Here is a 12,681-nt window from a genome sequence, read left to right on the forward strand (position 1 = left end):
GTATATGGTGTTGTGCTCGGTGTAATGTTTTGGGTTTAATGCTGCCTTGCACAAGGAACTTACAATCTTATAAGAAGATAAAAGTAGGCAGATGCTGATTAGAAACGCTGTCTTGAGTAGCATCCATAAAAGGATGATTCATTAGGTTGGGAGGAAATTGGGCAGCCTATGTTGCAATTTTGATAATTTAGCTTGAACTTTCACAAGATTATTTTTGGATTTCTAATAATTTTGTTGCAGTTCCACTTATTCAGAGATGACTGCTGATAAATATTATTTGGAAATGTGGAATGTTTCCTTTGCCCATTAGAGCAAGGGTTCTTGACTGTTTTGCTCATGGCGGTACCTCCAGCACCTAGACCAGTGCCCTGGCACGCTGTGGGCATTCAATAGGTGTGGAATGAATGAATGAATAAGTATACTTATGCCATGTACTCTTTCTGTAGAGCTGCAGGTGTCACCTAACTCTCTCTTGTTAGGTAGGTTCAGACCAGAGTTGCCCAGGAGGGGCTGAGGATGCCCCTTCCTCCAGTTTGATTGTCAAAGTTAATAATGCTGCATGTGTTTTGGGATGGTCGGCGGTTGCCAGGGAACTGAGGAAATGAAAGGAGGGCGTTGGAAGCAGCCTCTTCTTTTTTGTGCCTCGACGTCCAGGCCCGCCTGTCTGGCAGTTCGGCCTGTATGTGAGGGTAGCTGCAAGGCATGGGATAGACTGGATGACCGTGTCTTGAGAATACATATTTGCTGAAGAATGGCTCCCTAGTCCCCAAACACCTGCAGCAGCAGAAGCCACTTCACCCCTCTTCCCTTCTGCAAAGCAATGAGGCCGTGAGTCATTTTTCTGTGAGCCTCCAGGATATGGCCCAGCTGGCTTGGCTCATTCGTTTCCTTGTCAGGAAAGTCGATGTGACCTTGACCGTCAGTAGACCTGCAGCAAGCACATTTTGTGTCTGGCTGGATTCACTAAGTACTTTTGGCAACTCACCTTGCTGTAAGTGTTACGTACTGCTAATTTATTGTCCTCGGTGGAGGTGAAAGATACTAATTTGCAAGAATCATTTCTGACTTACCTGGGTCTGCTCAGCACAGTGCCAGTCCCATGGGGGCCTTTGATAAGTATCACTGAAAGAAAATTGTTGCAGAAAGTAAAAAGAAAGGAGATATACTTGCTTTGAGTGACAGAAATATAATTATTAGAAAGTAACTTTGGGTTCATAAAGTTCCTCTGAAGATTGTTCTCCTTGAGAGTCATTTCTGCAAGTCCAAATCCAAACACGGACCTTAGCTAGTGTTGTCCTTGGTGGAGGATTCAGGACTGGAGGGAGCGACTGTGACCTGCTGTTGAGGGAACAGTGGCCAGACGAGAGTTGCCTTATACCACTGACTGGGAGAAGTCAGATGAGGACGCCAACCTTATAGAGAGCCGTTTTCTCCATAAACTGAGCTTAGAGAAGAAAGCCTGACAAACCTAAGGTGGTGAACTTTTCAGAAGCAAGAGTTGGTTTAAATATAGATGATCTGCTTCACTGGCAACTTGGAGGCAGCCGTGGGACTTGTTGTACCTTTTGTAAGACAAGTGAGGAAGGATGTTGGCACCTGTACACACAGTTTGTTTATGAAATATAAACTCTCCTGTCGAAGCGAGGGCTTGAGAGGTCAGCGCCCAAGGTAGCAGGTCCTGCCTTCGCTGGGGGAGGGGTGCCTCTCCAACCTGTCTCTGAATTGCATCCATCCCTAGAGAAAGTTGAAACAACCAGGCCAGAGTGCACTTTTATTGAGCACCAGCTCTGGCAGGGGTGGGGGGAGGAAAAGTTTCTGTGAAACTGACAGCCCCTGGCCTCCTTTTCTTTCCCAAGGAGGAGAAACAAGACCTTGGGAGCTATTAGAATCTAGTCGTTATTCAGAGAAGTGTAGCTCTGTTCAGCCTTAGAGCCTTGATTTATGTACAGCCCAGCCTGCTCAGAGCCGATGGGAGCGGGCAGCGGGCAGCAGCCCCCATCCTCCTCCTGCTGTGGGCTCCAGCCCTAGGTGGGTCCAGGGCAGGCCTTCGTAGGTTTGCAGCACATCCTTCTCAGTATTCCACAGCAGCAGCTGTCTGGAGTTTTTTCTGCCGTGCCTGAACTGATGTCATTTCCCCCTTGGCAGACAGCTTCAGCTTTGCTGCGTCTGAGATATGTCACGAGAAAGTGGGGGTGGGTCGGAGCCAGGCGGGGGGGTGGGAGGCTGGTGGGGGGAAGCAGTGAGGAGAGCAGGAGGCAGAGTGCCTGCTTGGTCCCAGGAGTCTGTTTACTTTCTCTTCTTTGCTAAGGAAGGCCGGTTAACCGGGACTGCTGAGTACCAGGCCCACCAGGGAAAATGCTCATTCCAAGACCTTAACTTTTAAAAAGCCCTTTTTTCCCAACGTTAGTGTGGACGATGCTCTTGCAGGATGCCTTTCCTTTTGGGTCTTAGACAGGTAATGGAACGGGTGGTCTGTGGATCGGGTTCGGGAAGGGAAGAAGGGTGGGAGTTTATCATCCTGCTGCTTTGGGCGGAGGGAACCTTTTAGAAAATGTCTTGCAGTTAAAACAGGCCAGCTCCCACAGAATTTTCCAGTCTTCCTTTCCTGCCTGCTAGTTGCTCCTTATTCCCAGAGCCACCGTGTCTTAACCCCCTACCTCACCGAGGTCTCTCTGGGGCCCTCCGTTCTGATTTTCCATTAGCACCATAAAACCGTTACCAAAGCCTTAGGGAGGAAACAGTTGAGTGAGGCTGGGGAGGGGGAGAGGCAGAGCGGGATTCTTGATCAAAACCCCTTTTATTCCTTCTCCATTTTGATTTGGCTAGTTAGCAGAGATTTCTTCACAGTTCCCTGGTTCTGAAGAGATTCTGAGTTGGGGTCGGGGCCTTCTTTTACAGGGTAGGGCGCCCGGAGGCTTTCTCCTCCTCAGCGTGTGGTCAGGGCTGTGTGACTGAGGGACAGCCTGAATGCCTCAGAGGGGTGGGGGTGGCACTGACCACATTTTGGCCTTCCTGACCGATTTTTCAAAGCCAGCAGACCCCTGTGGCAGAAACTCGATTGCTTTGCGCGCGGCTGTTTGAAGTAGGGGCACTGAATTATAGCCGATAACCTGGTGTGGAATGAGAAAACAGTAGCGAGCGACCAACTGCGGTCTTCTGAGAACACAGCTGTTGCCAACTATTTGTTCCAGGGCTTCTGAGAGCTGGCCACCCCTGCCCCCTCTTTGGTCTGAGAGGCACGTCTGTATCGGAATGTGTAACTGTAACCAGTGGCGGCTGTAAGAGGGGGTGGGGACAGACACACACCCTCTACTGCCTGTTCTTGGGGGAGGAAAAGCCACAGATGTGATCAAACCAGAAGCCTTAGCAAAGAAAGTCACTGCTAGGGACTGCTGGTTTAACCTCACTCTTAGAAAAGTGCTAGTCTCCCTTGGATTGCCTGAAATTCTTTTAAAAGTAAGCTTTTCTGAAAAGCTCCGCACGTTCCATTACTGCCCTTGTTAATCTTCAGAGTTCCTTTGATGCAGCTGATAGGCAGAGCGTTGGGGGCCCTTTTTGAGCACCTCCTCTGCCCCTCAAGAAAGGCTGTCCTTTTAACCCATGGGCAGAGTAAACCCTGGCAAGGATTTTGAGCAGCGTTGGAAATAGGATGGATGAAGCATCCCATGTTATGTCAGCAGGCAGGGGATAGCGGCTGGAAACTGCCTGATACAGTGGAAAGAGCAGGGCTGGGGAACCAGAAAGACCCAAGTCTATATCCTGGCTCCCCACCTGGGTCTCAGAGGCTGCTTAACTGCTCTGAACCTCATCTTTGAAATGGAAACAATAAAACCTACTGAAGAGTCATTGGGAAGATTTCACAAAAGAATATTTAAAACACTAGCACCTTGGCTGACTGAGAATAGGCATTTAGCAAAAAACGTAAGGAAACAAGAAGCTAGAGGACTGGTTCCTTTACAGAGATGAAGCATATAGTAGACAGGAGCTCTTGCCCTGGGATTTGGTCATTGTGCATTGACTGAGACTTGGGAGGCCACTACTTACTGTACCAGTGTAATTTACTATCAGTCTTGCTCGTGTCCAGTAACCTCTGCTCAGTTAAGTGAAAGGATGCAGAGGTAGGTGGAGTGAAGAACTGGGTTGGTTGTGGGGAGCATCTCAGAGGATCCACAGCAGGTGAATCTTTGTTCTTGTTTCTGAACGGGTTCCTGATAGAGGGCCGAACTAGAGGACCTCTTGAGGCCCTTTCTGCCTTAGGCTTCTGTGATTCAAACTTTGCCTGTAAAAACCCTGAGTATTTTTGGTAACATAATTTTGTATATTTCTAGCATTTCTGTGTCTGACAGTGTAACTGTTTTTTATTGGAGCTATGTAAAAGCCAGCCTTCTAAAGATTACTTGGTGATAATTCTGTTTTTAAGAAAATGGCACAAAACATATATGCTGTTAGTCTTTATCATACACAATATATATATATGCTTTCATATATTATTTCTCTCTTAATCCACATAACACCCCTGTCTTACGTGGTAGTGTGATTCTGTTTCTACAGAAGTGCATCCTGAGGCTTACAGTAGGTAAGCTACTTGTCCAGAGTTGCTCAGCTAGCTAGGGAAATGGTCATCGAAGTTCTGTTTGTTTGTTTTAAACCCAGGTTTTTTAATTCCAAAGCCTGGTGTTTTTCTCACTACCTATCAGTGTCTGTGAAAGTGGAATTGGATTAATGCCTTGTTCCAGTTGGGGCGTGTTTTTGGAAGGTTGTTTCTAGGTGGCCCAGGTACCAGATGAGACATTTGTCTCTCAGTGCCCTTTTACATTTTACCCTGTGGAAGATTCTTATGCATGCAGCATCTACTGAATAATGCCTCTGCACTTAATGAATGTGAACCCGGCACAAAGGATAAATAAAGCACAATCCTTACTTCCAAGGAGCTCATACTCTAATGCAGTAGTTCTCAAAATGCATAAAAATCACCTGGGAGTGGGGCTTATTAAAATGTAGATTCCGTAGGTGTGGTCCCAGGGCCCAGGAATCTGCATTTCTGTTGTGTTCCCCAGGTGGCCCGGACCCAGGCAGTGTCTGGCCCCACTCTGAGCAAACCCCACCCCCACCTGCACTTTAGTAGCTGGGAAATAATTACATGACAATGTGCTAAAGCCCGGAACAGAGGATCCCCAGGGACTAGGACAGCAGAGGGTGGGAAAGCATCTAAATCAGGCTTGGGGAGGGGGGTGGGCACGGAAGGCTTTCCTGAGAAGGTGATATCTGATCTGAGTCTCAAAGGATGAGTAGGAGTTTACCAGACATATGAGCTGGGGAAAGAGCATTCCAGACAGATCAGGTTGGGAGTGTTGTTTTTGTTTTCTCCTGCAGATGAGAAGGGAAACTCATCTGTGAGTCTTGGTATTAAGTATGCCTGAGACAAAACAAAGACCTCGGTTCATCGAGTATTGGTGTCCTTTATGACACTGAGAAAGAGGGAGGCATGAGGGACCTTCAATCTAATAATGAGTGTGGCATGAATTCAGTGTCTGTGAAGGGCAGATAGGCCTCAAGGCTGTATTAGTTCTTCCAGTCAAGGGACAGTTAAGACAGCCCCCTGGAAGCTACAGTGTTGTCTAGAGAACAGTCTTTTGTGCTTAATAGGGCTGAAGTTTGGAAGAGAGTCAGCTACTGAACTTTTGGGCTACGACACCACGTGCCAGATTTTAGATACAACACGCAGTTGAGCGTGCCATCCCTTCATTATCTGGCAAGACTAGAAAATGAGTTTTTTGGTTAAGAGGGAATCCATCCTGTATACCTAACAGATGGATCACTGATTTTCAGAGAACAAGATTGCAACAGAATGTTCTTGGTCTGCTGATTTGAATGAATTCTATTTCATGTTTAATTCAGAAGGTATTGATTTTTTAATGCTGAAGGATTCTTACGACTAACTTCTATATCTGAAAAGTATTGAGCACCTGTTCTACTCAAAGCACGTTGTGGATACAAAGAGGTATCAATAGAAACTATCCATGCCCTCACAGTCAGGCAGGTGGTGTAGAACAAGCACGCAGGTGATGGAACGTTAGGCAGGTGGCGGTGGGCGAGTGACATTAGGAATGGAGTGGTACAGTTCAGAGTTGTGGAAAGGAGGCTTTTGCAGGTGGTCCTTTCCACAGTCCAGTGGTCTCAGTTGTTGCACTGTAGGTATGTGGAAGGACCAGTTGATGGCAAGTTCTAGTTGCTGGGATGCAGGCTAGATCCGTCAAGACAGGAATTTATATCCTGTACCTCGAATGTTGCCTTTCTCTGTGGGAAAATTATCCCCCAAATTGCCCTCACTGATGAAGTGAGATGATCCCTGATACTGAAATGAGTAGCCTCCAGTGAAAGTGGGGTGGGTCTGGGGCCCGCTCAGGCAGTGTGCCCTTGCCCAGGTTGGAATGTACGGGTAGAGGCACAGGGGGCTGTTTGTATTCTTGAAAAGGCCCCTGCTTGGCCTGGTGCTGAATGTGACAGGGCAGCCAGAGTGTTGAACCCCAGTTACTCCCTGGACACAGGGAAGGCAGCCTGGAGCTGCAAGCGCCGGAGCCGTGCCCAGGGAGAGGGCAGATGGAATTTTCCAACTTCCAATTTAACCCCTACACTGCTGAATATCAGCCAACGTTGACATGATACTTTGATTAATGTCACGACAGCCACCCATCAGGTAGGAGGTCTTATCTCCTTTCACCTGTGAGGCAGCGGAAAGTCAAGAAATTATCTATTCGAGATCACAGAGCTAACGTGTGGCAGCGGTAGCTCTGGAGGCCACGTCTCCTCAGTGCCGTCCTGCTGTTGCACATCGCTGGTAGGGTTCCCGCACCAAACCTGCTGCCAGACCTTCTCCCTGTGGCCCTGTTCTGTGCACGGGACTGAGTGTCCCAGTCACCATTACCCTCCGATGTGTGCTGATTTTAATTAGCCTCTCTACCAGGTTCAGGACAAAGTAAGCAAGACCCTGCTGGAAGGGAACTGGCTGTATATAAATGCAGCAAACACCACGTAACACTTGTTTGTACTACCAGGGGTGTACTGATTGGGAACTGATTTGTAAAAATCAGTGAAAACTACGAGCGACAGCTCCGTGGAACACCTCAGTTCCCTATCGTCACCTAACAGAAAGGATGGTTCCCGTCCAAGCCCTTTCAGGTGACTTTTTAAACACCGCCCCCCCGCAACCATCTCTGTTGCAAGAAGCTGCTTTTTTAAGAGGAATGTGCTTGTTTTTCATCACATTCTTGTTATCAAAGCAAAGAGAAGCCAGTGGACTGGACAGTAACTTGGTGGAAAAGAAGACTGTATCTGCTGATTTTGAAACTTTTATCCAGGATGGAGCCAAAGAAAACATTCACTTCCTCCAGTAATATCCCATGAGTTTGATCCACCCCCTCCCACCCCTTTTCCTTGAAGAGGTAAATTTTAGTCCAGGAAAACAATAATTTGGGACTACTTGGAGGAAAAAAACCCCAAAAACTGTGCTATAAAATTCCTTCCCCTGCCCTGACTCCCCAGCAGCTGGATACCAGTTCCTCCCTGGCACTTCTTGACTCTATTTGTTGCTAATTTGTAGCAACAGTGAGTTGAAACAGCCCTGCATTTGACCTGGTTTAGCCATTTTTGTGCCCCCTCTGTAGCCATTGCTGCTGTGGGCAGGGCTCAACTGGACTTGAACGTGGACCTCACAAGAGGCATCTGTTGCTAAAAATGGTGATTCAATTCTAGGTGACTTGCTTGACCTGTCTTGTTCTTTTAACTGAAAGAGAGGAGGGGCAGTGGCAGAAAGCTGTATACATCTCAGTAGAGAGGGAGACAGGCTTTGAGAACGGCTGGCCGGAGTGTGACACAGTGACTTATTTTCCTGCAAGTGGCGTATATTTTGCTGGGACTGTGTCTCACAGAAGACATTGGTTCCCTTGGGCATTGCATGAAGGGGGACAGAATATTCTTTATTGTTTGGTTCTCTTGCTTAACATACATGCTCTCAGGAGCTTCCACTGAACTGTGACACATGGTCTCATTCTTTTTTTTTTAACATCTTTATTGGAGTATAATTGCTTTACAATGGTGTGTTAGTTTCTGCTTTATAACAAAGTGAATCAGATATACATATACATATGTCCCCATATCTCTTCCCTCTTGCATCTCCCTCCCTCCCACCCTCCCTATCCCACCCCTCTAGGTGGTCACAAAGCTCCGAGCTGATCTCCCCGTGCTATGCGGCTGCTTCCCACTAGCTATCTGTTTTACGTTTGGTAGTGTATATATGTCCATGCCACTCTCTCACTTTGTCCCAGCTTACCCTTCCCCCTCCCTGTGTCTCAAGTCCATTCTCTAGTAAGTCTGTGTCTTTATTCCCGTCTTGCCCCTAGGTTCTTCATGACCATTTTTTTTCTGTTGTTTTTTAGATTCCATATATATGTGTTGGCATACGGTATTTGTTTTTCTCTTTCTGACTTACTTCACTCTGTATGACAGACTCTAGGTCCATCCACCTCACTACAAATAACTCAATTTTGTTTCTTTTTATGGCTGAGTAATATTCCACTGTATATATGTGCCACATCTTCTTTATCCATTCATCTGTTGATGGACACTTAGGTTGCTTCCATGTCCTGGCTATTGTAAATAGAACTGCCATGAACATTGTGGTACATGACTCTTTTTGAATTATGGTTTTCTCAGGGTATATGCCCAGTAGTGGGATTGCTGGGTCGTATAGTAGTTCTTTTTTTAGTTTTTTAAGGAACCTCCGTACTGTTCTCCATAGTGGCTGTATCAGTTTACATTCCCACCAACAGTGCAAGAGGGTTCCGTTTTCTCTACACCCTCTCCAGCATTTATTGTTTGTAGATTTTTTGATGATGGCTATTCTGACTGGTGTGAGATGATATCTCATTGTAGTTTTGATTTGCATTTCTCTAATGATTAATGATGTTGAGCATTCTTTCATGTATTTGTTGGCAGTCTGTATATCTTCTTTGGAGAAATGTCTATTTAGGTCTTCTGCCCATTTTTGGATTGGGTTGTTTGTTTTTTTGTAATTGAGCTGCATGAGCTGCTTGTAAATTTTGGAGATTAATCCTTTGTCACTTGCTTCATTTACAAATATTTTCTCCCATTCTTAGGGTTGCCTTTTCGTCTTGTTTATGGTTTCCTTTGCTGTGCAAAAGCTTTTAAATTTCATTAGGTCCCATTTGTTTATTTTTGTTTTTATTTCCATTTCTCTAGGAGGTGGTTCAAAAAGGATCTTGCTGTGATTTATGCCATAGAGTGTTCTGCCTATGTTTTCCTCTAAAAGTTTGATAGTGTCTGGCCTTACATTTAGGTCTTTAATCCATTTTGAGTTTATTTTTGTTGTACGGTGTTAGGCAGTGTTCTAATTTCATTCTTTTACATGTAGCTGTCCAGTTTTCCCAACACCACTTATTGAAGAGGCAGTCTTTTCTCCATTGTATATTCTTGCCTCCTTGATCAAAGATAAGGTGACCATATGCGTGTTTATCTCTGGGCTTTCTATCCTGTTCCATTGATCTATATTTCTGTTTTTGTGCCAGTACCATACTGTCTTGATTACTGTAGCTTTGTAGTATAGTCTGAAGTCCAGGAGCCTGCTTCCTCCAGCTCCGTTTTTCTTTCTCAAGATTGCTTTGGCTATTCGGGGTCTTTCGTGTTTCCATACAAATTGTGAAATTTTTTGTTCTAGTTCTGTGAAATATGCCAGTGGTAGTTTGATAGGGATTGCATTGAATCTGTAGGTTGCTTTGGGTAGTATAGTCATTTTCACAATGTTGATTCTTCCAATCCAAGAACATGGTATATCTCTCTATCTGTTTGTATCATCTTTAATTTCTTTCATCAGTGTCTTATAATTTTCTGCACACAGGTCGTTTGTCTCCTTACGTAGGTTTATTCCTAGGTATTTTATTCTTTTTGTTGCAATGGTAAATCGGAGTGTTTTCTTAATTTCATTTTCAGATTTTTCATCATTAGTGTATAGGAATGCAAGAGGTTTCTGCACATTAATTTTGTATTCTGCTACTTTACCAAATTCATTGATTAGCTCTAGTAGTTTTCTGGTAACATCTTTAGGATTCTCTATGTATAGTATCATGTCATCTGCAAACAGTGACAGCTTTACTTCTTCTTTTCCGATTTGGATTCCTTTTATTTCTTTTTCTTCTCTGATTGCTGTGGCTAAAACTTCCAAAACTGTGTTGAGTAATTGTGGTGAGAGTGGGCAACCTTGTCTTGTTCCTGATCTTAGTGGAAATGGTTTCAGTTTTTCACCATTGAGGACGATGTTGGCTGTGGGTTTGTCATGTATGGCCTTTATTATGTTGAGGTAAGTTCCCTCTATGCCTACTTTTTGGAGGGTTTTTATCATAAATCGGTGTTGACTTTTGTCGAAAGCTTTCCCTGCATCTATTGAGATAATCATATGGTTTTTCTCCTTCAATTTGTTAATATGGTATTATCACATTGATTGATTTGCATATATTGAAGAATCCTTGCATTCCTGGGATAAACCCCACTTGATCATGGTGTATGATCCTTTTAATGTGCTGTTGGATTGTTTGCTAGTATTTTGTTGAGGATTTTTGCATCTATGTTCATTAGTGATATTGGCCTGTAGTTTTCTTTCTTTGTGATATCCTTGTCTCGTTTTGGTATCAGGGTGATGGTGGCCTTGTAGAATGAGTTTGGGAGTGTTCCTCCCTCAGCTATACTTTGGAGGAGTTTGAGAAGGATAGGTGTTAGCTCTTCTCTACATGTTTGATAGAATTCACCTGTGAAGCTATCTGGTCCTGGGCTTTTGTTTGTTGGAAGACTTTTTTTTCTTTAATTAATTAATTAATTAATTTATGGCTGTGCTGGGTCCTCGTTTCTGTGCGAGGGCTTTCTCTAGTTGCATCAAGTGGGGGCCACTCTTCATCGCAGTGCGCGGGGCTCTCACTATCGTGGCCTCTCTTGTTGCGGAGCACAGGCTCCAGACGCGCAGGCTCAGTAATTGTGGCTCACGGGCCTAGTTGCTCTGCGGCATGTGGGATCTTCCCAGACCAGGGCTCGAACCCGTGTCCCCTGCATTGGCAGGCAGACTCTCAACCACTGCGCCACCAGGGAAGCCCCTGGAAGACTTTTAATCACAGTTTTAATTTCAGTGCTTGTGATTGGTCTGTTTATATTTTCTATTTCTTCTTGGTTCAGTCTCGGAAGGTTGTGCATTTCTAAGAATTTGTCCATTTCTTCATGGTCTCATTCTTGGTTTCAAATACTGCCCAGCCTATCCTGTGGTTTTCTTCAAGGATTTAGAAATCCCTGGTTACCCCCGGCAGTGGTGTGAATACCTGTGACCTCCTGCTCCTCGGGGTGTGGCTCTGGAGTGTGGTGCGGAGGCCCAGGATAGGCTGGGACCGGCTGCCAACGAAAATAGAACGTGCAGTCACTCTCCTGCCTCAGGAGTAAAGTTTCGGGTTGATGGGCCAGGCTCAGATTGTGCTGGGTTACTGTAAACCTATCATGGCCAGAGAGCCTTTGGTAGGTCCCTCAGTCATCATGTGAAATCACATCGCCACAGCCCTGACCTAACTCTTGGAGGATCCCTTCATGTTGCTGCTTGTAGGGCGTACTGAAGAGTCACAAGGAGCGTGCAGGAGGACTAGCCTTTGGGGTTACTTGACCGTCAGTCACCAGGATTAGTACTTTCTGAAGGTTTTTGCATGTCTGATCCTTTGCTAGGGTAGGTTCATTTATGAGATTGACTTCATCCTTGTCCCAGGGAATTTACAGAGTGGTTGGGGAGCCCAGGGGACAATCAGGTGACAGTACTGGGTGGAACACAATTCTGCGCTAAGTTGTATGGTTCAGTTTGGCTGGAATGGTGGTTCGAAACTGGAGGCAATTTTGCCTCCCTCCGCAAGGGACATTTGACAATGTTTGGACATTGTTGGTTGTCACATCTAGGGGGTTGGGTGGGGTGTTGCTACTGGCATCTAGTGAGTAGAGGCCAGGGATGCTGCTAAACATCCTACAAAGCACAGGACAGTCCCCATGACAAAGAATTATCTGGCTCCAAATGTCAATACAGTTGTCCCTCAGTATTCACAGGGGTTTGGTTCCACAAGCTCCACGGATAGCAAAATCCGAGGATGTTCAAGTCTCTTATGTAAAATGACTAAGTCCACTTGGCCCTCCTGCATCTGTGGGTTCCGCATCTGTGATTCAGCTGGCCTGGGATTGACTCTGTGGATACCAAGGGCCGACTGTCGTGCCAGGGTGGAGACACTCTGGGCTGAAAACTACTGCTGCCTAGTGCATGGCACTCTGCTCAGGAGGCAGTCACAAGCCACAGGCCTCAGGAAGGGTGGACTGACATGTTTTAATAAAGGGGAAATGGGTGTACTTTTCCCTGCTGCTTTCTAAGCAATAGGTACTTTTTGTCCAGAGATTTAGAATCTTGACATCTTGGTTGCCCCTAATCAGCAGGAACTATGCCTTGTCAAGGACAGGTATAAAGATAATTTTTTATGGCCAGTAGATAAGATCAAGCCCTTCTGGAACTGACATTTTATCTCTTGCTCTGAAAAATCTGGATAACCACCCCCCAGAAGGTAGGATCTCAGAAGTGCTCAAATAACTTTATACAACTTAAAG

General features: G+C 45.5%; 1 protein-coding gene across 3 annotated transcripts in view; it reads left to right on the plus strand.

Annotated features, from left to right (window-relative positions):
* Positions 1-12,681, plus strand: part of WBP1L (WW domain binding protein 1 like) — a 58,899-nt gene that overhangs the window by 20,337 nt on the left and 25,881 nt on the right. Inside the window, exon 1 of one of the 3 annotated variants that reach the window (XM_082673610.1) lies at positions 2,243-2,455. The exons of the other annotated variants lie outside the window; for them this stretch is intronic. Within the exon in view, the coding sequence (XP_082529736.1) occupies positions 2,429-2,455 (27 nt within the window). The 5' untranslated portion in view covers positions 2,243-2,428. Of the gene's footprint in view, positions 1-2,242; positions 2,456-12,681 lie in introns of those variants that run through there. 3 annotated transcript variants of the gene reach the window in all.

This window comes from Grampus griseus, assembly GCF_964374135.1.
Source record: "Grampus griseus genome assembly, chromosome: 16".
Lineage (NCBI taxonomy): Eukaryota > Metazoa > Chordata > Mammalia > Artiodactyla > Delphinidae > Grampus > Grampus griseus.